At 43.0% G+C, this 26,824-nt stretch overlaps 1 protein-coding gene across 1 annotated transcript in view; it reads left to right on the forward strand.

Annotated features, from left to right (window-relative positions):
* Positions 1-1,710: 1,710 nt before the first annotated feature.
* cdc25b (cell division cycle 25B) overlaps positions 1,711-26,824 on the forward strand; it is a 40,868-nt gene continuing 15,754 nt past the window's right edge. The window contains exons 1-7 of the mRNA XM_063045129.1: positions 1,711-2,108; positions 3,097-3,170; positions 6,749-6,800; positions 17,611-17,652; positions 21,531-21,564; positions 22,963-23,088; positions 25,193-25,297. Coding sequence (XP_062901199.1) covers positions 1,879-2,108; positions 3,097-3,170; positions 6,749-6,800; positions 17,611-17,652; positions 21,531-21,564; positions 22,963-23,088; positions 25,193-25,297 — 663 coding nt within the window. The 5' untranslated portion in view covers positions 1,711-1,878. The remainder of the gene's footprint in view (positions 2,109-3,096; positions 3,171-6,748; positions 6,801-17,610; positions 17,653-21,530; positions 21,565-22,962; positions 23,089-25,192; positions 25,298-26,824) is intronic.

Below are 26,824 nucleotides of genomic sequence, written 5' to 3' on the forward strand. Positions count from 1 at the left end.
CTACCTCCTTCTCTCGCTCTCTCCTATCTCTCATTCTCTAACTTTCTCATTCATTCTCTTACACTAATTATTTTCCAGGTACCTCATTGTACTGTATAAAGAACAGAAATGGTACAGGTCCTTTGGCCCATGATGCTCTGCCTCATTATTCTTTGTTTACCCTAGTAATTTTTATGTCTTACAGTGTCGTGCTGCTGCAAAGCAATACAGTTTGTGGCGTCTAAATCAGTGATAATATACCTGGTTCTTATTTTGGGTGAAGGGTTAAACTGGACAGCTTTTTACGAGGACCACTAAAATGTTTAGCACCACATGGAGTTTGTTTTCAATGCACCATTTTGCTTTTCTTTTGCTCCATGTTTTTATTTGAGTCATTCCTAGAAATCTTAGAAAAAAATTCTTAGAAATAGGGTTTGAAGGATAAAGATAAGATAAGCCTTCTTTGAAAAATTGCCATTTTTTCAAAGAATATTTACTGCTGTGTTTTAATATATAATCCCATAGGCAGCATTTCAAACGCAGAAGTGTCAACCTTGAACTTGGAATGTTTTCTGATGTTCAACTTGAACCCAAAGCCCTTGGATTCTGAACTAACAGGCTGAACAATAGTTAATTCTTCAAGCATAGTATTGTAATTTGTAAGGATTCTTTAGTATCACTCCAAAAATATATTTTATAAATTTAGAAAACATTGCTGCAATTTTGTAATAATATTTTAAAGTTAAAGCTAATGTTAGGTTCCCATTTAAAAGAGAAAGAAAATCCTTACCAAATTGGTATTTTACTAGCATATAAAATTTTATATTGTATATAAAAGTGCAACCTAATTAGAGAAGAAATTCTTCAATTAATTAGAATGATAAGAGAAAGAAATTTTTTTTGTAACATTGTCTCATTGGCTGTGTTTTGAATGCAGCTAGGTACATTGATATTTTCAGGAGCTGGGGTGAGGGAATGAGAATTTGCCTTGTGAGTGATTTGGGACTCAGTGTTGTTATCAGAAGGTTGTCAGTTTTCTACTGCATAACGACCTTCAGTTCTGGTGGTACTACCAAAGAATTTATGGTTATCATAATGAATGATATCATAGTTATCATAGTGTGGAAGCTCCCCCCTCCCTTTGTCTGTGCTCTCTCCACGAAATAAAAAAAGTATATCAAAACCGGATGTGAATAGGATGTATAGGAAATCTTAACTGCAAGACTTTTGCAAAAGAATCCAAGTTTATAAAACTAATCTCAAGTGACATTTCAAAGTCGGGAACCTTGGTTTAAAATCCCCGCTCAGCTGTTTCCCGCGGGAAAAAAGATACAAAACCGAACCCCGCATTCACAGAGCAGGGAAGTCACTAATATTTTTCACACTAATATGGGAAATTATCGAATAATAAATGCTAAAGTAACTTAAAACTCTGTAAATTAAGAGAAATGTATTATATAAAAGTTGTTATAGTAAAATCTCAGGTGGGTTGGAGGACTTATAATAACTAGAAAGATTCTAAACACCACTCTTCCCTAATGGAATAATCCAGCAGGCTTTCACGTAAGAGTCATAGCGATTGGCTAAGAGACGTGAGCGAAGAAGTCCGCGGAAAGGGCCGCCCCCATTGGGAGATTCTCGGCCAGCGGAATTGGAACAGCTTTCTGATTGGTGAAAATTCGTACACGATGCCGATTGGGGCGGGGCGTGGCGCGGTGTTGATTTTCGAAATAAAGGCGGCGGCTTGGAGCCGGGGCCTGGCTTCATGAAGCAGCAGTGTCCCGGCTGGGCAGTGAGCGCTGGGCTCAGTGTGGCCAGGCCCTTCCCCTTCCTTCCTATCTACGCCTTTGCTTTTAGTTTGGTATCCTGAGTCGATTATAATTTTGGGTCTTGAAGACGATGAGCGGAGCCGGCTCCTCTCGGCCCTTCCTGGACACGGCCAGGCCCCCCGGGCCCCGTGGCGGTGACCTCGTTCCCCGGCGACCCTGCATCTCTCTGCAGAAGGCCAGGTCGTGCAAGGCTCTGTTCACAGGCACAGGCGCCGGGATCGATTACCCCCGCGACCCATCAGTGCTCAGCCCGGTCACCACTTTAGCTCTCAATATGGACAACCTCAGAGGCCTGGGCAGGTAAATTGACCGGGAGAAAGGGAGACGTGTTGGGTGCGGGTGCGGGTGCGGGTGCGGGTGCGGGTGGGGGTGGGGGGGCAAGAAAGAGGAGAATGGGAGAGGGGGTTTGATTGCTGATGTATTGGGGTTGTGTTGAAATGTTAGTGCTTTGGAAGTATTGTGACCTTGGCTGGAGCAAAGCGTATAGGAGCTTCTCTTTAAGAAAATGTGTTCTGGTGATGGAGACGGTCCAGAGGAGGTTCACGAGAACGATTCGGGAATTAAATGATTAACCTATGAAGAGCATTTGCTGACTCTGGGCCTTCACTGTTTAGAAGAAGGAAGGGGATCTCACTGTTATCCCTCGTTTATTGAAAGGTCTAAGAGTCGACGTGGAGTGGATGTTTCCAATAATGGAGGAAGTCTAGGACCGGGGGCACAGCCTCGGGATTCAGAGTTAATTGCCACGGGCGGCTTTGTAGGTCAAGTCGCTGAGTATACTTAAAACGGAGGTTCTTGATTAGTCATCGTGTCAAAGGTTATGGGAAGAACGCAGGAAAATGGATTTGAGAGGGCTAATAAATCAACCATGATGAAATGGCAGAAGCAGCTCGCTGGGCTGAATGGCCTAATTCCGATCTTTTGTCCTATGTACAGTCGTGGTGCGGGATGGGAGAGCAATGCAGCCGGAGACCGCTGCCGGGTCCAGAGGAACTAAGTTGCGCGCATCTTTTAGGGGGCAAGTTTTTAGACTTAATCATCCTGGTACATGTACGTGTAAATTTTAATGCATAGGCGTGTGGATTAAAATCTGGGCGTGAGAATTGGGTTATTTTTGCAGTGTATCAGGAAATATGCTGTTTGTGAACCCTGCGATGTAGGTTAAAATATTTAAATAGTGAATTAAAACTATTGTGTCTTCAAATTGTAGTTGAGTATTACTTGAATGTAGCTTCTCAATTTTAATTCCTTTCAGATTCGTAATTTATTTTTTTTCATTTTTTTGTAGCAACAATGATACACCGAAGCGCCGACCAAACGGATCCCCTTTAATTAAGACTCTCTCATCTGATTCTGATGCTGGTAGGTGTACGATGTTTAGATTAATTGTTTGCTGTAGTTGCATCTGTTGTGTTAGTTTAGTAATAGCTATTTTTATCCGGAATATCGCAAGTTTTTTTTAAGGATCAAGGCAGAAGAGTGAGAAAATTGTTTCTCTTGTATTCTGATTGGTTAAGCGTCTTCCATTGAAGTGGTTTTCTTTCAAGGGCACTTCAGTTACATTTGTAGAAGGTGCTAACTGTCTGATCGGAATTCTTTTGGAGAGGGAGGGGCTTTGTTGGGGGAGGAATCCCCTTATTGAAGCACCCAAGAGGCCCCCCCCCCGGGTGGCAACAGTACTATTACTTTAAGGAACAGTACGGAAAGCATTGAGTGTGAACCTAAGAATGAAAGCGGATTGCATGGTTTATTGATTTTTTTTTGTCATGAAATTTATTTTGGTACAAAGCGCCATTTATCAAAGAAACCCAAAAATTAAAACAAGAAGTCTGATTTAATGACTGGTAGTGTTGATAAACCACATTCTGAGTGGCACTCTGTGGTTTCCTGTTCATTTGAGTTTTAACAGAAAATGAATAGTGCAGGTACTGTCCAAACCAGACCAAGGCTGAGTCATGCCATCCACCCCTCCCGGGGTGGCATCAACTGCAATCATTTTGTTTTATTTTCCCAGCGTGACACTGGAGGTAATGGAGCCTCATTCCATTAGACAGCCCCGCAGCTGTGTGTGTGATGTGCTGCTGTGAAATGCAGCCCGCCTCTGCAGATTGGAATATCGCACGCAAGTGGTTTGTTGGTGTCAGCACTGAGCCGCTCTCCACCGCATGAAATGTAGGAGACTTGCAGGACATTTCAGGGCATCAACTGATTGCATGGTGATCTTAGAGTGCATTTAAAATTTGCAGCCTGCTTTATACCCAAACTGCAGCTGGGCATTAATCTGGAAAATCATGATGTCTTAATTATCAATCTATGAAGGTTCCAGTTCGACCATAATACAAACAATATTGCATATTGGGCCAGTATGGAAGCATAGCACAATTACAGCTTGGGGCATTGGAGTTCAGTGATCAATTCCGGTACTGTCTATAAGCAGTGAGTATGACTGTGTGTTTCCTCCCAGTTTTCTGGTTTTCTCCTACATTCCAAAGGTTAGTGGCTCAATTGGTCATTGTGAATTGTCCTGCGATTTGGCTAAGATTAAACGTATGGGTTCTGCCATGTGGCTTGTTGGACCTGAAGGGCCTGTTCTTCACTATCTCTAAATAAAATGTATCACAAGCAAGAGGAAATCTGAGCAACACACAAAAAAAAAATGCTGGAGGCACTCAGCAGGCCAGGCGGCATCTAGGAAGAGTACTGTCAATGTTTCGGGATGAATAAAAATAAATGTCACCACTCAGTCCAAATCTGTTCAAGCGAAGGGAACCTGCTACCTCAAGGATCGAAAGGATAGAGGCAGAAAGAGAAGGAATCCATGTTTAAGTAGGGTCTTGAATAGAACACAAGCATCTTGTTGGCAGTTGCTTTGTGCTGTAAGCTTTACATTTGAAAGCAGCTGGATTTTTTTGAAAGAGGTGACGTGCACTGAGCTGCTGGGTGACTGATATTGTGGCTTATTCTGGAGCAGGTGGGCTTCATGCTGGCAGTTTTCTGCATGTGTGCTGTAGCTCTTGATTGTAACTGCCATTGTGCCTGATTCTGAGAAATTTCCCCAAGGGTGAGATGGCAGCTGTAGTCACAGGTGGATGTACTAGGAGCTTACGCACTGCATTTTCAGCTGTTAACTTGCTCTGGGAATATGGAGCATGAGCTGCAGTCAGTGATGCACATTGTCATGAATACTTTCTCTATTGCTGTAACTTGGCGTCTTTGTCACCCTTATTTTGACTGATTGTTAATTGTATTATATGAAGGAAGTGTTTTAAAGGAGATTAATTTAAGATGTGAATTTGTTCTTCGTTGAGTGCCCTCTCCCTCCTTTGAAAATAGGGTTGCTGCATTCCTCAGATTTCAGGTGTTCATTGTAGTTTGTCCTAATAGGGTGTATGTTGAGAGTTCTGATTCAGATATCACCTCCTAGCATTTTTCCTTATCTCATCCAAATAACATAGATTTATGCTATTTGGATTTGAGATGAGGAAAAATAGCTTTGGTGCCAGTCTTCTGGCATTCTAGAGATTAGTGGAGAAGTCTTTGTGTATTCAAGGAATTTAAGACGAAGGTGAAATTTATTAGTTCTGTGTACAGTAAAATGCCTCATTTGTGTTGGTGACCAGCAGAGTCCAAGTGTGCTGTGTTCAGCCGGCAAGAGTCTTTTATTTATTAGGATAGTGTGCGGAATCGACACTTCCAGCACTTTGACCCGTGTGGCCCAATTTAACCTATCCTAATCACAAGAGACAATTTACATTGACCAATTAACCTACTAACCAGCAGGTCTTTGTCACCACACTTCTGGCTCCAGCACGTCACGCCCATGATGCACTAACCCTTAATCAGTTCATCTATGGAATGTGGCAAGAAACCAGAATATCTGGAGGAAACTCATGCTGTGATATGAAGAACATATTAACTCCTTACAGACAGTGACGGGAATTGAATACTGATTACTGTCAACATGGCTAATAGGAATCCACTGAGTACAAAAAAGTTGGAAGGTGAATTACTGTTACTAGTGTGGGTCAGGGTCTTTTCGTAACAGTATGGAATGTACCTGGGGGTACTTGTCTAACAAACAGAAGCCAGGTCCGTGTTCTCTAAAGCTATTTCAAAACCCACCAATGAAGCTGGACTGTTTTAAGTTTTAGTTGATAAATCTGGACTACAATGGCATTGCCAGTAATGGTCATCATGAAACAATGGACTGTGAAAAGAAAGCGATAGTTCACTGTTTTCCTTTCCGGAGATCTTAACTTAGTTGCAATTCTGAATGCCTCGTGATTGATGCTTGGCTTCTGAAATGGCTGAGCAGGGTGGCCAGTGGGTTATTTTCTGTGCTTGTTTTTACATGATGGCCCTTGTTCATGTAATTAAGTGAAATTTCAGTGATTACAGTGCAAATGCTTATGTAGTTTTCTAAAACTTTAGTCTTTAGTAGCAAATGTCATTAATCAGGCTATTTTATAGGTTAGTTGTTACCAGTAGAATTTTGGTTTTCTCTATTGAGTCTGAGGCAATTGATTGCTTTTCCCTTGTTCTCTGTTCTTTTTCCTATTCTCTTAATAATTAATAAAACTTTTGAAAGCAATAATCTTTGTCTCATAAACAAGAGAAAGTCTGCAGATGCTGGAAATCCAAACAACACAAACAAAATGCTGGAGAAACTTGGCAGGGCAGCATCTGGGGCGGGGGTGGGGGGGGGGTGGTCAGAGAACAGTTGACGTTTCGGGCCGAAACCTTTCAGCAGTCCTGCCGAAGGGTTTCGGTTCAAGCCGTCGACTGTACTTTTTTTCCATAGGCGTGGTCTTGCCTGGCCTTCTGAATTCCTCCAGCATTTTGTGAGCTTCGTCTCATTCTTGATTTTGGAGGAGACTTTGCGTCGTAAAACAACCAGAATCCAGAACAAAAATAATGTGTTCTTTGTTTGTCTTGTACAGGGCTTTGTATGGATTCGCCAAGTCCAATGGATGAAAAGGAAATTGATGAAACGTGAGTCACTCATTTAAAGTTGACTGTTTTTGGTTCTTGATGTCAATGCAGTGGTTGCTTTTCGACTTGTCGTTGCTGATGTATTCCGTTTGTACACTTTGAAACTTGTATTGCACCTTGTTCGTTCGTTATGTGCCGTCATATGATGTGGGCATTCATGGTCTTCACATTGGTAAATTTTTCTACGGAAGTGGTTTGTCATTGCTGCCTTCTGGGCAGTGTACCATGGGCCCAATACGTTCAGAATGAAAATCAGAATCAAGTTTATTATCACTGACATGTCATGAAATTTATTGTTTTGGGGCAGCAGTACAGAGCAAGATGTAAAAAGAAACTGTAAATTACAATAACAAATCATCATGTGCCTTGTGGTGTGATGTTGGTGATCATGGTTTATCCATGACCATGATTGTTCTTGGTATATTTTTCTACAAAAGTTGTTTGCTATTGCTGCCTTCTGGGCAGTGTCTTTACAAGATGGTGACCCCAGCCGTTATCAGTACTGTTCAGAGGTTGTCTGCCTGTCATCAGCGGTCGCGTGACTTGGACTTGATATGCACCAGCTGCTCATACAAACATCCACCACCCGCTTCCATGACTTAAGTGACTGGGGGCTAAGCAGGTGATACAACTTGCCCAAGGGTGATCTGCAGGCTAGCAGAAGGAAGGAGCACCTTGTGCCTCCTTTGGTAGAGATCTATCTCCACCTTTTATTGCACCTAGCTACTTTATTCATGACTAGGTGCTATTGTCCACTTGCACCATTTGTAGACCACCTCTGTTCAGTCAGGGAGTAATCCTGAACTAGTTACTTGCCATTTCACCTTCTCGCTCCCATCCTGGCCTTTGTGGCCTCTTGTACAGTTACAATGAGGCCCAATGAAAGCTTGAGGTATAATACTCTTCCATCTAGATCTCCAGTAGTGGCAGCAGGTTCTGATCTGTAGAAGGGACAGGAATGATTATTCTTCCATAAGATGAGAGCCAGAGGTCACGTGTTAGATGCGGAAGGGGAAGATGAGGGGGATTTTCAGTCTGAGGTGTGGAGTGTGCTGCAACATTTAACAAGTTTGGATAAGTACATGGGTTGGAGGGGTATGGACAGCTGTGGTGCAGGTCAATGGGACTAAGGGCAACAGTTTGAGACTGGATGGGCTGAAAGTTTTATAGACAATAGCCAATAGGTGCAGGAGTAGGCCATTCGGCCCTTCGAGCCAGCACCGCCATTCACTGTGATCATGGCTGATCATCCACAATCGATATTCTGTTCCTGCCTTAGCCCCATAACTTTTGATTCCGCTATCTTTAAGAGCTCTATCCATCTCTTTCTCGAAAGCATCCAGAGACTTGGCCTCCACTGCCTTCTGGGGCAGAGCATTCCACATATCCACCTCTCTCTGGGTGAAAAAGTTTTTCCTCAACTCCGTTCTAAATGGCCTACCGCTTATTCTTAAACTGTGGCCTCTGGTTCTGGACTCACCCATCAGCAGGAACATGCTTTCTACCTCCAGCGTGTCCAATCCCTTAATAATCTTATATGTTTCAATCAGATCCCCTCTCATCCTTCTAAATTCCAGTCTATACCAGCCCAGTCGCTCCCATCTTTCAACATATGACAGTCCCGCCATCCTGGGAATTAACCTTGTGAACCTACGCTGCACTCCCTCAATAGCAAGAATGTCCTTCCTCAAATTTGGAGACCAAAACTGCACACAATACTCCAGGTGTGGTCTCACCAGGGCCCTGTACAACTGCAGAAGGACTTCTTTGCTCTTAGACTCAATTCCCCTTGTTATGAAGGCCAGCATGCCATTAGCTTTCTTCACTGCCTGCTGTACTTGCATGCTTGCTTTCAGTGACTGATGTACAAGAACACCTAGATCTCATTGTACTTCCCCTTTTGCCAACTTGACTCCATTTTAGATAATCTGCCTTCCTGTTCATACCACTAAAGTGGATAACCTCACATTTATCCACATTATCCTCATCTGCCATGCATCTGCCCACTCACCCAGCCTGTCCAAAGTCACCCTGCATTCTCATAACATCCCCTTCACATTTCACACTGCCACCCAGCTTTGTGTCATCTGCAAATTTGCTAATGTTACTTTTAATCCCTTCATCTAAATCATTAATGTATATTGTAAACAGCTGCGGTTCCAGCACTGAACCCTGTGGTACCCCACAGGTCACCGCCCGCCATTCCGAAAGGGACCTGTTAATCGCTACTCTTTGTTTCCTGTCAGCCAGCCAATTTTCAATCCATGTTATTACTCTGCCCCCAATACCATGTGCCCTAATTTTGCCCACTAATCTCCTATGTGGGACTTTATCAAAGGCTTTCTGAAAGTCCAGGTACACTACATCCACTGGCTCTCTCTTGTCCATTTTCATAGTTACATCCTCAAAAAAATTCCAGAAGATTAGTTGAGCATGATTTCCCCTTCATAAATCCATGTTGACTCGGACCTATCCTGTTACTGCTATCCAAATGTGTCGTAATTTTATCTTTTATAATTGACTCCAGCATCTTTCCCACCACTGACATCAGGCTAACAGGTCTATAATTCACTGTTTTCTCTTTCCCTCCTTTCTTGAAAAGTGGGACAACATTACCACCCTCCAATCTACAGGAACTGATCCTGAATCTATAGAACATTGGAAAATGATTACCAATGCATCCACGATTTCTAAAGCCACCTCCTTAAGTACCCTGGGATGCAGATCATCAGGTCCTGGGGACTTATCAGCCTTCAGACCCAACAGTCTATCCAACACTATTTCCTGCCTAATGTAAATTTCCTTCAGTTCATCCATTACCCTAGGTCCTTTGGCCAGTATTATATCTGGGAACAAGAGGAATTCTGCAGATGCTGGAAATTCAAGCAGCACACATCAAATTTGCTGGTGAACGCAGCAGGCCAGGCAGCATCTCTAGGAAGAGGTACAGTCGACGTTTCAGGACTGACGAAGGGTCTCGGCCTGAAACGTCGACTGTACTTCTTCCTAGAGATGCTGCCTGGCCTGCTGCGTCTACCAGCAACTTTAGTTATATCTGCGAGATTGTTTGTCTTCCCTAGTGAAGACATCCAAAGTATCTGTTCAACTTGTCTGCCGTTTCCTTGTTCCCCATAAGGAATATGCCCATTTCTGTCTTCAAAGGCCCAGTTTTGGTCTTAACTATTTTTTTCCTTTTCACATACCTGAAGAAGCTTTTACTATCCTCCTTTATATTCTTGGCTAGTTTACCTTCGTACCTCATTTTTTCTCTGCGTATTGCCTTTCTAGTTATCTTCAGTTGCTCTTTAAAAATTTCCCAGTCCTCTGGCTTCCCACTCATCTTTGCTATGTTATACTTTTTTAATTTTTATGCTGTCCTTTACTTCCCTTGTCAGCCGCGGCCTCCCTTTACTCCCCTTAGGATCTTTCTTCCTCTTTGGAATGAACTGATCCTGCACCTTCTGCATTATTCCCAGAAATACCTGCCATTGTTGTTCCACTGTCATCCGTGCTAGAGTGTTTTGTTTGTCGCAGTGCGATGGCACTCTGACTCTATTGTCAATCTAACAGTGCAAGTGTATTTGTCTTGGGAATGATGCTCAATAGCTGCTGTTCAATAAGCTGCCTAACCTTAATGTTTACTGTCAAACTGCAAATGGTGAAAATCTCAATCCATTAGTATTTGGCTCGAGACTATCAAATACCTTGAATGAAAGGCAATGTTCCAGCTCCCTGATCTCTGGCATTTTTGGAAAAACAAGAATTGTTGCTGTTTCAGTATTTAATACAATTGTAGAAGCTGTCGATAACATCCAGTATACAAGTTAATGGAATGACTACTGAGTTATTCAATTTTAGGAGTTCCCCAGCTCCTCCTTTGGTCTTATTTTTATTGCTTCACAACACACCCCCAACAGCTTTCTTTCTGTTCTCTTCTTTTCCCCCCTCCACCTACTCGCGTCACACAAGGTTCACCCCATCCATCCACAGGATGGAATTGATTTATAGTGAGGTATAGTGAATAGCTTGACTGCATCCTGCTCGTACAGATAAAATCGTTACGTAGTACACTGAGGTTGAACAAGGTAAATCAATAACACAATGCAGAATGTAGTGAAAAAAGCTGTAGAAAGTGCAGTGCTGGCAGGCAATAGGGTGCAAGAAGATAAGGTAGATTCCTGCTGCTGGTCACCTCATTCTCACCAGCTTTACTTATCAGCACTAGTAACCGATTATGTTCCTGATATTTCCCACCGGCAGTTGTCTCTCATCACCCTCCACTCCTCTTCCCCCCACATTAGACCATGAGATATAGGAGCAGAATTAGGCCATTTGGCCCATCGAGTCTGCTCCACCATTTCATTATGGCTGATCCAATTTTCCCCGCAACCTGAATCTTCTGCCTTCTCCCCATATCCTTCCATGTCCTGACCAGTCAAAAATCTATCAACCTCTGCCTTAAGCATATGTAACTCTCGCTTTGGCTAGCGGCTTAATATAGGGGGTGATGGCCCCTGGCCCGGCCAAACTTTAAAAATTCTCGTTTGGGTGGATGCTGTTACAAATCAGTACCCCGAAGTAACAAACAGTACCCAATATGCGATTAAACTATTAAGCTTTATAATTCTTCCTTTGACTATATGGTTAGTAAAGAAACAGGGTTTGGTGGGCCGGGGGGGGGTGGGGTGGGGGAGAAGGGTCCAATCTTACTAAACAGTCTGTTGTGCAATGTTGTGCAAAGACCGCAAAAATCTGTCTTCCAGCTCACAAGAAAGAACAGCATTCCAAACCTCGTTATCTCTAGTCGCAAGCCAAACATTGCTGCTACAGAGAAACCATTACCTTATCAGTGAAACCTTATAGGATGTTACACTCTTATCCCCCCTCCCCTCGCCCACCAAATTTAGTCATGACGTTGAGATAATTTGCCAAACCATCCTACAAAACACAAAGCCCAATCCAGGTGTAAAGACAGTGGCATAGCTCCCCAACACAGTAGGGGTCACACTCTGCTCCCTTGGTGCTACGTAGGCTAACCTATCAGGTGGTCTCCTAATTCTCTGAGACCTCCGCACCCCCTCATCTAGCTCTTCAGGTTTCGACACTACCGGTTTACTTGGCGAGGCCTCCCCCCCCCCCCCCCGATCTCACTCGTGCCCCCCTGCAACTCGGAGCCCTCTGTTCCGTGATCAAAAACCAAGTCCCGCTGCAACCCAGGCTGCCCGCAGGTAGCTCCTCCTCCTCCCCACCCCACTTCATAGGGAGAAGGGCTGGGAGTCTCTCGCTCAATCACTGGGGAGTTAGCGAAAGGCAGCATATACCATACATCCACGTCATCATCCTCCGAATCAGTATCCCTCTCGGGTGGGGGCCAGCCTAACCTTGCCTGTTGGCCCAATAGTCCCCCCGTGTTTCCGAAGAGTCCTCTTACTAGGTGTAGGCTCCAAGCTGGGCTCTGGGTCTACCTGCACCTCCTGACTCAGGGCAACAGCTGGTTCCGATGGAGAATCTTGACAGGCCCCTTCCCATCCTCTGGTTTCACCCGGAAAACTGGTAGGTTTGGCATCTGACTCCACCACATGGGGAGTAGCCGCCCAGCGGTCAGCTAACTTATGCTTTCCAGGTAGCCCCAAATTCCTTATGAGGACTCTGCCTCCCAGCAGGAGTTGGGAGAACCTCACCTTTTGATCATACATTCTCTTATTCCCTTGATTCTGCTGGGCAGCTGTGACCCCAGCTAATTCATAAGCCCTTTTCAACTCTTCTCATGTCAGACACATACTTCAGATAAGTCTTCGGTGGTAAGTCAGCCTCGTCAGTCCCAAAACAAAGGTCAATGGGCAACTTTGCCTCGCGCCCAAACGTCAGATATGGCGAGTACCCAATAGCTTCATTTCGCGTACAATTGTAACTGAACCAGATGCCCAATATACTGACTCCCTACAGCATGTTACACGTACATAAAGACTTGGCCTCCAGGTGCCTGTGGCAAAGAATGCCACAGATTCACCACCCTCTGGCCATAGAACTCCTCGTCTGTTCTAAAAGGACACCCCTCTTTTCTGGGGCTGTCCTCGGGTCTTGGACTCTCCCACCATAGGAAGTATCCTCTTCACACTCACTCGATCAAGCCATTTCACTATTTGATATGTTTCAATGAGGTTGCCCCTCTTCTGAATATTAGTGAATACAGGCCCAGAGCCATCAGCCATTCAACTTTAGTGAACCTCCTTTGAACTCAGTCCAGTTTCAACACATTCTTTCTAAGAAAAGTGTTCCAAACTTGCTCAGTACTCACAATGAGGTCTTGCCAGTGCTTTATAAAATCTCAACATTACGTCCTTGCTTTTATTATTCTAGTCCTTATAAAATGAATGCTAACATTGCATTTGCCCTCATCACTGACTCAACCTGCAAATTAGTCTTCAGGGAATCCTGCACAAGGACTCCCAAGTCCCCTTGTGTCTCATTTTTTTTGTATTTTCTCTCCCTTTAGAAAATAGTCAACCCTTTCACTTCTTCTGCCAAAGTGCATGACCATACACTTCCTGACATTGTATTCTGTTGGCCACTTTGCCCATTCTCCCAATCTGTTTTGTCTTTCTGAAGCTGCTCTACTTCCTCTAAACTACCTTCCCCTCACCTATCTTCATATCATCTGCAGACTTTGCAATAAAGATGTCAATTATATCCAAATCATTAACATATAATGTAAATAAAATTGGTCCAAACACAGACTGTGTGGAACACCTCTATTCACCAGCTCCCTTTATTCCCACTCTGCTTCCTGCAAATTAGCTGCTGCTTTGTCCATGCTAGAATCTTTCTTGTCATACCATGGCATGTAGCTTGTTATGCAGTCTTGTGTGGCACATTGTCAAAGGCCTTGTGAAAACCTTGCTCCAACTGTTTCCTTTTTGGTTGTCTCCATCTGTCATTCACTTGCCACTGTCTTAGAATAAGAATTGGTTGGGTGGCTTATGTCATGAAATTTGTTGTTTTGTGGTGCAGTACATTGTAATAGATTAACCTATACGTTACAATAAGAAATATTTAAATTAGTTGATAAACAAGAAATAAGTGAGGCAGTGTTCATGGGTTTATTGTCCATTTGGAAATCTTATGGTGGAAAGGAAGAAGCTGTTCATGAAACGTTTGTCTTCTGGCTTGTGGATGGTAGAATTGAGAGGAGGGCATCTCCTGGGTGATGGGTTGGGGGGGGGGGTTTCCTTGATGGCTGCTGCCTTTTTGAGGCATCGCATGTTGAAGGTTCCCTCTGTGATGGAGTTGGCTGAGATTAAACTTCCTGCAGTTTTTTCCTTTTCCGTACTGTGGTCCCTCCACACCAAACTGATGCAGCCATTTGGATACTCTTTATGGTCCCTTTTTAGAAATTTCTGATAGTCTTTGGTGGCATACCAAATCTCCTCAAATTCCTTAGAGATATAGCCACTGTCGTGACTTTGTAATTTCATCAATATGCTGACCCTATGTTAGATCTTCAGATGCTGACACCCAGGAACTTTCAACTGCTTAACCACTCCACTGCTGGTCCCTCAATAAGTACTAGTGTGTGCTCCCTTGACTTTCCCTTTCCTGAGGTTCACAATTAATACCTTGGTCTCATTGGCATTGAGTACTGAGTTGTTGTGGCACCATTCAGCTGATAAATCTCGTTCCTGCATGCCACCTTGCCTCCATCTGAAACTCTGACTACAATAGTTCTGTCATTGGCAAATTTGTAGATGCCATTTGAGCTAGCATCACAGTTATGGGTGTAGTGAGTAGAGCAGTGGGCTATATGCACATCCTTTGAAGTGCTTCTGTGATTTCAGCGAAGGGATGTTACTTCTGATCCACACTGACTGTTCTCCCTGAGGAAGCCAAGGTGGATACAGAGGTCCAGGGGCTAGTTGATTAGAACTGAGGGTATCATTGTGTTGAGTGGTGAGCCTGATGCAGGTAGATTTGAGTGCAACTGGGTGATAACCATTGAGCCAGTTCATCTTGCTCTTGGGATCTTGATTGAAGATGTCCTTAAACACTCCCAATTTGTTGTCATAGGTTTTCAGTCCCCAACCAGGTACACCATCAGGGTCTGATGCCTTGGGAGTGTTCACCCTCTTGAAAGATGTTCTGACGTCAGCCAGATGATGTATCACAGGGTCACCAGCTGCTGAAATGCCTCAGGGATCCTTGTAGCTGTAGTTTTATTCTCCCTTTAAAAGCATTCATAAAAGGCTTTGCTTTGTAGGAAGTAATGGCTTGCAAACCCTACCAGAGCTGATGCGCATCTGATTCGGTCTCAATAGACAATAGGTGCAGGAGTAGGCCATTCAGCCCTTTGAGCCAGCACCACCATTCACTGTGATCATGGCTGATCATCCACAATCAGTACCCTTTTCCTGCCTTCTCCCCATATCCCTTCACTCTGCTATCTTTAAGAGCTCTATCTAACTCTTTATGAAAGAATCCAGAGAATTGGCCTCTGCTGCCTTCTGAGGTGGAGCATTCCACAGAACCACAACCCTCTGTGTGAAAAAAGTTTTTCCTTAACTCCGTTCTAAATTGTCTACCCCTTGTTCTTAAACTGTGGCCTCTGGTTCTGGACTCCCTCAACATCAGGAACATTTGTCTCGTCAGAATTTTCTTCTGTTAACATAGCCTTCTGTAGGCCATACTTGGTTGTCTAGCTCTAGATCACCGGTCTTGAATGCCACAAATCTAGCCCTCAGCAGACTATGAATGTCCCTGTTCATCTCTGGTTTCTGGTTTGGATATATGCAATATGTTCTCGAAGGCAGGGAGGTGAGTATGCCTATTATACTATACCCCTCCGCAGTGCACCATTCTCGGAATCATTTCTCACCACTATTGGCCATCTCTCTGCTGTCTGCCCTGATGTCAGGTTCCGATCTGAAGTGTTGGTTCTCCTCCCCACCCCAAGCTGCTGAATTCCTCCATGCTTGTTAACCAACACACTCAAAATCCTGGAGGAACTCAGCAGGTCAGAACAGAAGAATGTGCAGTTGATGTTTGGGCTGAGACCCTTCATCAGGACTGGAAAGGGGCAGTTTGAATTTTTAGTGGTCTTGTAAGGTATAGCACAAATGTCTTGGAATCTAGGCTATGTTCTGGCAGATGTTTCAAGTTAACAGCTTGTGCTCTATTTCCTTGATGTCTCTGCTTTTGAAGCAAAACATGTTTAGAATTTACATGTTACTGAACCACTGAACTTTTTACGAAATGTCAGAATTCTTCCAGTTAATGGAGTAAACTTCTAAGACCTCCAGTTAATTGTGGGGTGGCTGCTATGCCATCTGCTCATTCATGGGCCAACCTGCTGGATAGAGAAGGTCGCATGTGATGTGAGGGACGAGCCTGCCCTTTCTGCTTGACCGATTCTGTTGTGCCTCTGCTTTGTTCCGCCACGCTTGCGTCTTCCTGAGTGTGGCATTGATGAAATGGTGACAGCTGTGGGGGTCGCGGTATGGCATATGGTGACGGGGACCATTCTCGAAGGCAGACAAAGCAGCTTATTTGCATACAGGTGGTAGGCAGCGAGTCTGAAATCCATCACTATGGAAATGGTAATGGCAATTTTGAATCCTTTTTGAGCTGCGAACGCTTGGAATCCTTTTATCATTCTCTGTGCAAACTGCATTCATTGCAGTACTTCAGGGCTCACATGCTGTTCAGGAACAGATGTGATATCCCTGCTGAAGGTAATCAGAGTGTATTCCAGCCAACAGTAGTGATATGGGCTATTAAAACTATCATCCTGGAAAGGAGTAACAGTGGATGCTTCAGGTTGATACCCTTCACCAGGAATGTGAGCAGTCCTGATGGAGTCTGTGCCCGAAACATTGATTGAGACACTACCTGACCTGTTGACTCCCATCAGTGTTTTTTTAAAGTGTTAATTGGATTTCCAGCATCTGAAGAATCTCTTGTGCTTGTGTTCAAGCTTGTGAATCGTTCCTGAGGCCTAGATGGTGGATGTGGAGAGGATGTTTCCTTTTTTTTTCTCCTTATCAAATTTTTAATAATTTTTTATTTTTATTTGGATAAGGAATTCAGAAGTATCATGAACTTTTTTCACATGTATAACCTTTTCCATTTTTTAATATATGTATAAATCTAATTATACATTCCTAAGTACACATTGAGATGATGAAAAAAGAAATTAGACACTTAAATAGATAATTATGTGCAGTTGAAATTCTACTCTATTAGGCTAAGTAATGATATTAGTTAAGAAAAATAGTAATAATAGTGGATTAATAATAATTTCCATATCTCTCTGGACCATTTCTTTCTGGTCCAAAATATTGTATGTAAGCCTATGTAACTACCATTGTAGGGGAGAGGATGTTTCCTATAGTGGATGAGTCCAGTACCAGAGGGCACAGCCTCACAGTAGAAGAATGTCCCTTTAAAACAGATGGGGAATTTCTTTAGCCAGAAGGTGATGAATCTGTGGAATTCATTACCATGGACTGCTGGGCCAAGTCATTGTGTATATTTAAAATTATTCAGTGGGCTGAATGGCCTAATTCTGTTCCTATGTGTTTCAGATTAGTCTATTATCTTAAAACCCTGACCTCCAAATCAACACCTGCAAGGCTATTGTGCAGTATGATAGTTAAACCACAGAACTCAATGTCTTTAGGTCTTCCTGTAATCTGCAAACCTGAGATTCGTATTGTGTATTTGTACATAATGCCTGCCTACCCTTTAGTCATATTTGTTTTTACTTTTTCAGTTGCTCTTGTCATCAAATTAAGTTTGATTTCTTATTCTCTTACAGATTTGAAAAAGCAATATTAGAATCTGGAAAAGTGCTTGTCAAGTAAGTTTGTCCCTGTCACGTGACATAGCTGGTTTTGCTCTGCATGTACACTTCAATTAACACATCATTAAATATAGCCAGCTGTCTGCTCAAGTTCTACTTGTTCAGACTGATTATTTTGATAAATTATTTTAAACATGGAAACATAGAAAACCTACAGCACAATACAGGCCCTTCGACCATGTCCCTACCTTAGAAATTACTAGGGTTACCCATAGCCCTCTATGTTTCTAAGCTCCATGTACCTATCCAAAAGTCTTTTAAAAGACCCTATCGTATCCGCCTCCACCACCGTTGCCGGCAGCCCATTCCACACAATCACCATTCTGAGATTTAAAAAAAAAAACTAACCTCTGACATCTCCTCTGTACCCACTCCCAAGCACCTTAACCCTGTGTCTTCTTGTGGCAGTCATTTCAGCCCTGGGACAAAGCCTCTGACTATCCACACGATCAATGCCTCTCCATCTTTTTGATCTCTATCAGGTCACCTCTCATCCTCCGTTGCTCCAAGAAGAAAAGGCCAAGTTCACTCAACCTGTTTTCATAAGGCATGCTCCCCAACCCAGGCAACATCCTTGTAAATCTCCTCTGCACCCTTTCTATGGTTTCCACATCCTTCCTGAAGTGAGGTGACCAGAACTGAGCACAGTACTCCAAGTGGGGTCTGACCAGGGTCCTATATAGCTGCAACATTACCTCTCGGCTCCTAAATTCAATTCCACGATTGAAGGCAATACACCGTATGCCGCCTTAACCACAGCGTAAACCAGCACAGCTGCTTTGGGCGTCCTCTGTACTCGGACCCCAAGATCCCTCTGATCCTCCACACTGCCAAGAGTCTTGCTATTTTCTGCCATCATATTTGACCTAAACCTACCAAAGTGAACCACTTCATACTTATCTGGCTTGAACTCCATCTGCCACTTCTCAGCCCAGTTTTGCATCCTATCAATGTCCCCCTGTAACCTCTGACAGCCCTCCACACTATCCACAACACCCTCAACCTTTCTGTCATCAGCAAACTTACTAACCCATCCCTGCACTTCCTCATCCAGGTCATTTATACAAATCATGAGTAGGGAGATCCCTGAGGCACACCACTGATGACCGGCCTCCATGCAGAATATGACCCATCTACAACCACTTTTTGCCTTCTGTGGGCAAGCCAGTTCTGGATCCACAAAGCAATGTCCCCTTGGATCCCATGCCTCCTTACTTTCTCAATAAGCCTTGCATGGGGTACCTTATCAAATGCCTTGTTGCAACCCATATACGCTAAATCTATAGTTCTACCTTCATCAATGTGTTTAGTCACGTCCTCAAAAAATTCAGTCAGGCTCATCAGGCACGACCTGCCTTTGACAAAGCCATGCTGAGTATTCCTAATCATATTATGCCTTTCCAAATGTTCATAAATCCTGCCTCTCAAGATCTTCTCTATCAACTTAGCAACCACTGAGGTAAGACTCACTGGTCTATAATTTCCTTGGTTATCTCTACTCCCTTTCTTGAATAAAGGAACGACATCTGCAACCCTCCAATCCTCGAACCTATCCTGTCCCCATTGATGGTGCAAAGATCATTGCCAGAGGCTCAGCAATCTCCCCCCTCGCCTCCCACAGTAGCCTGGGGTACATTAAAATAAAAATTAAGCTAAAACTTGCCTGGTAGTTCAGCATCGATTGTGACTAATCCTACTCCCCCACCCGTCCCTTCTTTCCAGTTACTCATTTACATTTTATATTCTCATTTTAAACCGGATGAATTTAGTAAAACTAAGAACTGGTAAGTGTGTCCTCCTAATTACTACATAATATCTGAAATACTTGTGGTGCTGAGGTAACAATTGAAGCACCAGCAACCCAGGTTCAATCCACAACTGTCTGAGGAGTTTGTACTTTCTTGCTATCACTGCATGAGTTTCCTTTGGGTACCATGTTGCAAAGATGTATGGGTCAGTAGGTTAATTGGTCACATGGGTGTAATTTTGTGGTGCTGGCTCTTTAGACTAAAAGGACTTGTTATTGTGCTGTATATTAGTAATAAGTAGTAATTAAAGTAAGAGTACAGGCCCTGCCCAGGTTACGATAGGTTTCCATGTCCCTACTGAAATTGAATGTGAATTTTCCCTGTCAGTGCACGTTTTGTGATCCTCCAGTTGAGCATGAGCCTCTTGGGGCCAGTGGTTACAGTGTCCAATCCATTAGAAGTCAGAACAGTGGCAATGACCCAAGTTTCCCCACAGCTGAAGATGCCTGCACCAGCTGGCAAATATATCTTACTGATCTCCCAAGTGCTTGTTCATGTTTCGGCTCTATGGCATTTGGTGTTCATAAGCCACCGAGGGACTGAATACTGGAAATGTTCCACAGATCAAGCAGCATCTGTGGAAAGAATTTTTCTAGTCACTCTAGACCTCTCTCTGGTGATTGAATCTAAGATGTTAACTGTTTCTTCACATGGATGCTGCCTGACCTGCTGAGTGTTTCTAGTGTAGTTTTTTAGTTTTGAAATTGGTTGCTTTTCTGTGTTTCCCGTAAAGTTTTAAAGATGGGCTTTATTTGCCACATCTGAATTTGCAGTGAAATGCATCGCTTCAAATTCAAATCAGTAAGGGTGTTGCTGAGCAACCCACACGTGTTGCCCTGCTTCCTGTGCCAGCCCAGGACTTGCTGACCCCAGCCTGTATGTTTCTGGAACTGGGGAGGAAACTGGAGTGCCCAGATGAAACCCACGTGGTTGCACAGAAAATGTACACACTCCTGACAGACAGCAGTAGAAATTAAACCCCGATCTTACAACTGGCGCTGTAGAGCATTGTGTTAACTCCTATGGTACAATGCTACCCAGTTAGCTGTTAGTCTTCAAATTTACAGAAGTGAATACAGCCTCTGGCATAAGCTATTCTGCACATGAGTCTTCCATTCAGGGAGATGCAGTTTTGTTTAATATTGGGGAATATAAAAGGTTTTTTTTTTGTGGCTTTGCATGGCATCTAATCCCACCAGTTATGTGAAATTTTCTCATCAAAGATGTAATTAAAATTGACTAATCCTGTAGAACTGTAGCTGAACATGAAACCCATGGGACTGGTGGTTACAATGTTCAGTAAAACTAAATTGCATTCTGGAAAACTAAATGACATGTGAGCAGAAGTATGCCATTCGTCCCATCAAGTCTGCTCCAGCATTGTCATGGCTGATTTTGTTATTGCTCTCATCTGCATTTTCCTTCTGTCTGTGACCTTTGACACTCTTATTAATCAAGAACCAAAACTTCTGCTTTCAGTATACCCAATGACTTGGCCTCCACAGCCATCTGTGGATATGAATTCCAGATTCTCTACTCTCTGGCTAAAGAAATTCCTCCTCATCTCTGTTCCAGAGGGATGTTCATCTATCCTGAGGCTATGCCCTCTGGTGCTAGAGTCTACCCCACCCTCCCATGTCAGTGCTATAGATTTTTTTTAAAGTGTATTTTACTTCAGATCTTAAAGCACATGATCAAGAATTGAATATTGTTAATTTTGCAGTAAGTGGCAAGGAACTAAATATATTGGTCTGTTATTTTGAACATGGTAGTATGGTAGCATAGAGATTTATGTAGTGCTCTTAGAGCACCAGTGACCTGGCTTCTATTCCCGAGGCCATCTATATGGATTGCATACTTTCTCCCCATGACCACACGTGTTTCTTCTGGATGCTTCTGTTTCCTACCACAGTCCAAAGATGTGCTGGTTAGTAGTTTAATTGGTTATATGGATATATTGGGTAGTGAGGTCTCATTGGCCCTGAAGGGCTAGTTAGTACGCTCTATCTCTAAGTTAAAAATATGTAAATGAATTAACACTAACAGCTCTTCATTTCTTATTTTTAGAAAATTCCCCATAAGAAGAATGAACTCCCTTCCGGTGAGTCACCTTGTCAGTTTTGTCTGGGTGTGCTGGCTTACGTTTCAAAAAATTTTGCAGAACTGAAAACTTTTGGACTGTACAATTGCCCATGGAAATTGGGGCTTTCATTTGGAGCTTGCCTTGCAGGTTGGGGTTATCACTGGCTGGCAGAGCTCTCACTCATGATCCTGCCAGATCATCCAATATGCCTTAATTTTATCTGCCAAGGTATCTTCCATGTATCCAAGCTTCCATTCTTGTTTCAACCCATGTTTCTTAATTGCTAAAATATTACCTCCCCCCTTGGTTTTCTTATACTTGTTATGCCAGTATCATCAACTGGCTCCTGACAATTTTCCAGCCTTTCTCTACACTTCTGTGCAAACTTGGGTATTTCCGTTTTCTATTTCTAGCTCAATATCTCTGTTCTGTATTTTCTTCTTGCCAGCTCTTTTAAGCTACCTCTCACCACCACCCCCCAACCCACCAAGCATTGACAAATTGCCTAATGACCTGCTACATCTGAGTGTGATTGAATTAAGCAAATATATCAAGTACAAAACCTTTTTTCCCATCATGGGTTCACTGTTATAACCTCTGGCTGTTTCATATGTCTTCTGGATGGTCATAGCTGGGAACAATAGGCAACATGAATCCCAAAGTTTTCCAGTTGGGAATTTCCTTGTCTTTCCTCACTTTGTTCCTGTTTAGTTGGCAGATTTTAGTTACCTAGTAAATAAAAATCATGCTGAATACACGTTTATCTGTCCCCAACACCAACTGCTCCACCATTCGACCATGACTATTTTTTTTTAGATCCCTCTCCAGCCCATTCTCCTGCCTTTTCACTGTAATCTTTGACACTTATTTCAGATGCTTAACATACTTTTGTGAATTTGTTATCTTACTCTAAAGAGTTCTTCCTGAAACCTTTATTCTGGGTGTAGTGAGGTTCTGGGTTGCTGAGTAGTGGTTTAGATTTAGTAAGCTGTGGGCTGTGTTGCTGCATTGGCAAACGCACACAGACGAGCTCACCACTACACCACTGAGCTTGAAAGATCAGTTGTGACCCAGTCAACCAGCAGCTGCTCTCACTGCTCTTCGGTAAGATGCACAGCTGCTTGTCAGTTTTAAAGGAAGCCAAAATAGATGGCTGCATGCACGCATCGACTAGTTTACTGAACAAGTTTTACTGAATTAGTGGCTCTCGGAGGTGCTTGCATTGCAAGAACTCCTCACTAAATGAATCAATGTGGTTGAGTTTGGGTGAATGTACTAAACTGGAATCAGTAACTATTTTACAATGGGGAAAAGTCTGTTGTCCCTCTAGTATTAGACACGTGTGATCTTTTGTCCTGACTCTTGGCATTAGTTGTGTCTTGACGAGTGATTTTTTTTTTGCTTTGTTTAATATAGCTCACATTTCTTGGAGCAAGTCCTGCACTAAAGTCAATCCATTGCGACGCTCCGGGTTCTGAGGTGCCTTGCCCAGCAGCTAGTGGCATTCACTCTAGTGAAGGAAACAAAGAAAATAAAGAAAATGTAAGTTCCTCGTATATCTAAGAAATTGGGGTGCAGTTTGTAAAATTTGATTTTTTTTGTTTTGTTTTGTTTTGCTGGCTGCTACATGTATCTGTTGGGGCATTTGGGTCTTTCCAAATTCAGCCATGGTATTTTGATCACTCTTGGGAACTACTTCTGATTTTGACCAACCTGTGTGCATTTTGGCCTTGACGTCAGTGGTGGGGTTTAGTGCTAAAAGAGATGATGGAATGATACTGTTAGAATACAATGCCAAGCCACTTTTCAATACACATTTTGAACAGGGATAGAGATCAACACAGACAAAATGCCGGAGGAACTCAGCAGGCCAGACAGCATCTATTTGAGCTGGGGAGATTACTCATGAGTTAGGGATTGTGGCCCTGGAGTCGGTCAGATTTCTGATGGAAACTGCTCAGAAGGACATTAGTAGAATATTTTTTCCCCCTCACCAGAAAACTGAGACCCAAAGTGGCTAAGGATCATAAATTTAGACTGCAATTCAAAGCTATTTCTGTTCTGAGTTGGTAGCTGAAGAGAGTCATGGTGGTATACTGAGGTCAGAGATAATCCATTTTCAATTCATAAATGTTCCTGGTATACAGTATAGAAGTTGGTTGGAAAACAGATTAACAACTACACTCGGGTGCCTCTTCTACCTAATGAAGTGCCTACTGAGTGTACACATGTGGCCTTCTGCTGTAGCCCATCCACTTAAATGTTCGATGTGTTGTACGTTCAGAGATGTTCTTCTGCACATCACTGTAATGGGTGGTGGTTTGAGTTACTTCCTGTCAGCTTGAACCTGTCTGGCCATTGTCCTCTGACCTAATTTTTAAAAAGGCATTTTCGCCCACAGCTGCCACTCACAGGATGTTTTTAGTTGCATCATTCTTTGCAAACTAGTGAATCCCAGTCTGAGATGCTCACCCCACATTATTTGCCACCAATAGTCATTCCATAGTCAGTCACTTGGATCACAAATTTTTCCCCATTCTGAAGTCTGGTCTGAACAACAGTTAACCCTGAACTCTTAACCATGTCTGCTTGCTTTTATCTATTGAGTCGCTACCATGTGGTTATTGTTCCTGTCCGCACCTTGTGGCGCTTCGGGTGGCAACCTTGCTGTTTCTTTAGTATTTTTTTTATGTAGCTGAGTTGCAGGTTCTACACTCGACCCAGCATGAATGGAAAGCATTCAAGTCCACTCACTGCAACGCCATAATTGATTAGATATTTGTGTTAACACACCTAATAAAGTGGGCGGTATGCAACTAAAACATTATTACAGCCTGTCTTGGAGCTGCTGTCTCATGTCTCCAGCAAACAGTTCATTTCTGACTGCGGTCTGTGTGGAGTTCATATGTTCTTGTGGTGTTGCTTTCCCTTGGGTGCTCTCGTTTCTCTCCACATCTCAAATATCCGGGCTGGTGGGTTAAATTGGCTATTGGAAATTGCCTTTTGTGTATAGTTGAATGGTACTGTTGGATATTGATATGAAATAAGATTAATGTTACATTAATGTAATGGGCTCTTGCAGGTTGGTACAAACATGGTATGATTCTGACTCCAAATCTATGGTTCTTCCCCCTTGAAATTGTCCTTCCCCTAATGACCATTTTCACCTTGGGTGGTCAATATCTTTTATCACGGCTGTTTTAAAAAAGATTGATCTTTCTCTATTTGCCCACTGAAACCTTCCTTGGCCTGTTAATTTTCCAGTTGCAATTGCAAGCCCAGGAATACCACCTTACTTGGGTCAGCAATGTACTGATGAGGAGCATAGTTTGGAGTACACTTCAGAAACCCCTGACTGTTGGAAATCTTGAGTATTTTCCTGCAAATATGATCATTCTTCCCTTTGGACAGGCATGTACCTATCTGAACTTAAAGGATGGACATGTATTATTGTGCAAAAGTCTTGGGCATTCATAGCTAGGGAGCCCAAGACTTTTGCGCAGTACTGTAACTTTCCAGTTACTAAACACTTAAAACTGAGCTATGTGCCTAGATTTTTGCACAGTACTATACAGCAGTGACTTGTTAGCCAGAAGTCCAACTGCAGACCATCTCACTTTTTGCTTTTTTTTTTGCCTCTTCACAGGAAGTATTCAAAAAGCCTGTCCGACCAGTTTCTAGAAACCGCCTCTTTAGCTTCTACGGTGATGGCCGACAAGAGCAGCGACCCAGTTCTGCACCTGCATTAATGGCAAGTAATGTAGTGCCTTGTGGCTGAAAAGATGTCACTGTTATTTTCCACGTTGAACCGAGTTTCTCCCCACCCTGCATTCTGTAAGGACTCATCCAGACTGCCTTTTGCTGTAAGTGGGATGCCTAGCAGGTCACCTATGTGGGATCGTTGCAGCCTTCCAGTTGCTGAATTTGACACCCTGGGATCACTTTCTTTGTATTTGGACTGACTAATATTAGCTCTAGTTCTCTCTCCATTAGCTCGCCCTGTCCTGGGTACGTCCTACAGTTCCGTTTCACAATTGGCATCCCTTTGTTCTTGCCTTCCACCTCCTCCCGTGTCTTTACTAGCTTGATGCCTTTTTTAACAACTGATGCTCATGTGCTTTTACTGGAGATAATTTCTTGTGTCCTAGCCATCCCTTCTTATTTACTTGGCAACTTAGAACCAATGCCTTTTCAAGGATCTGAATTGACTGTTTGCTGAGATGCTGTTTGAATGTTTCCACATTTTATTTTTATTTCAGATAATCAACATCGGCAATTTATTGCTTTCATTAGCAATTTTCCCAGTTCCCTTCCTGACTTGCAGTTTGTGGGTTCAAAGTAAATTTATTATCAAAGTATTACACTCAGTTACCATATACTACACTGAGAATCAGTTCCTTGCAGATGTTGAACGTGAGTCCGTAGCTAATGGATTCATCTCAGAGTTGAGGTGAGTGAAGTTAGCCACGCAGGTTCAGGAGCCTGATGGTTGTAGGGTAATAACTGTTCCTGAACCTGGTGGTGTGGGACCAAAGGCCCCTGAACCTCCTGCCTGATAGTAGTAGTGAAGAGAGGCTGGCCTGGATGATGGCAAATTTTGGAGCACTGCCACAAGAAAGCAGCATCCATGAAAATGTAGAAGGCTTTGTCCGGGATGGGATAGGCTGTATCCATTACTTGAGACTCTTCCATCCCTGGGCAATAGTGTTTCCATACTAGGCCACGATATAGCAGGATGGGATGCTCTCCATGGTGCATCTGTGGAAGTTTGTCCGAATTCTTGGTTTTAAGGGGAATAAGTGTAATGGCAGGATTCGGTATTTGGAAGTGTGGTTACTAATTTTGATTGGAAAGTGAGGAATTGATGATCAGTTTGAAGAAGCTTTGCCCTTGTTTACATCTAGGTGTGAGGTTCACATGGCTGCTTTAAGCAGTGCGAATTAAGGATCCCGTTCATGCAAGTTTCTGAAACTTGCACCTTCTCCAGCCCAGTTGATTATTCTAAAAGTATCACAGACGTCTTGTGTATAACTTTAGTAGCGTCCATAAATTTACACACATGGTGGAAAAAATAGGTTGTAGATCTGTAGTTCTACTGAGTGGTGTCATAAATAGATATTTGCATTCATGTTCCATCTCCACTAATTCCAACAGCCTGTTCTATTTGAATGATTGTATATTCACGCTTCATATTCTCGTGCAGCATTGGATTTCTTTGCCACATTTGGATGCTTTCATGTGAGATTTGTCCATTTCTACTCATTCTGAATTTTGGGGT

This window comes from Mobula hypostoma, chromosome 4 (genome assembly GCF_963921235.1).
Source record: "Mobula hypostoma chromosome 4, sMobHyp1.1, whole genome shotgun sequence".
In the NCBI taxonomy this organism is placed as follows: Eukaryota; Metazoa; Chordata; class Chondrichthyes; order Myliobatiformes; family Myliobatidae; genus Mobula; species Mobula hypostoma.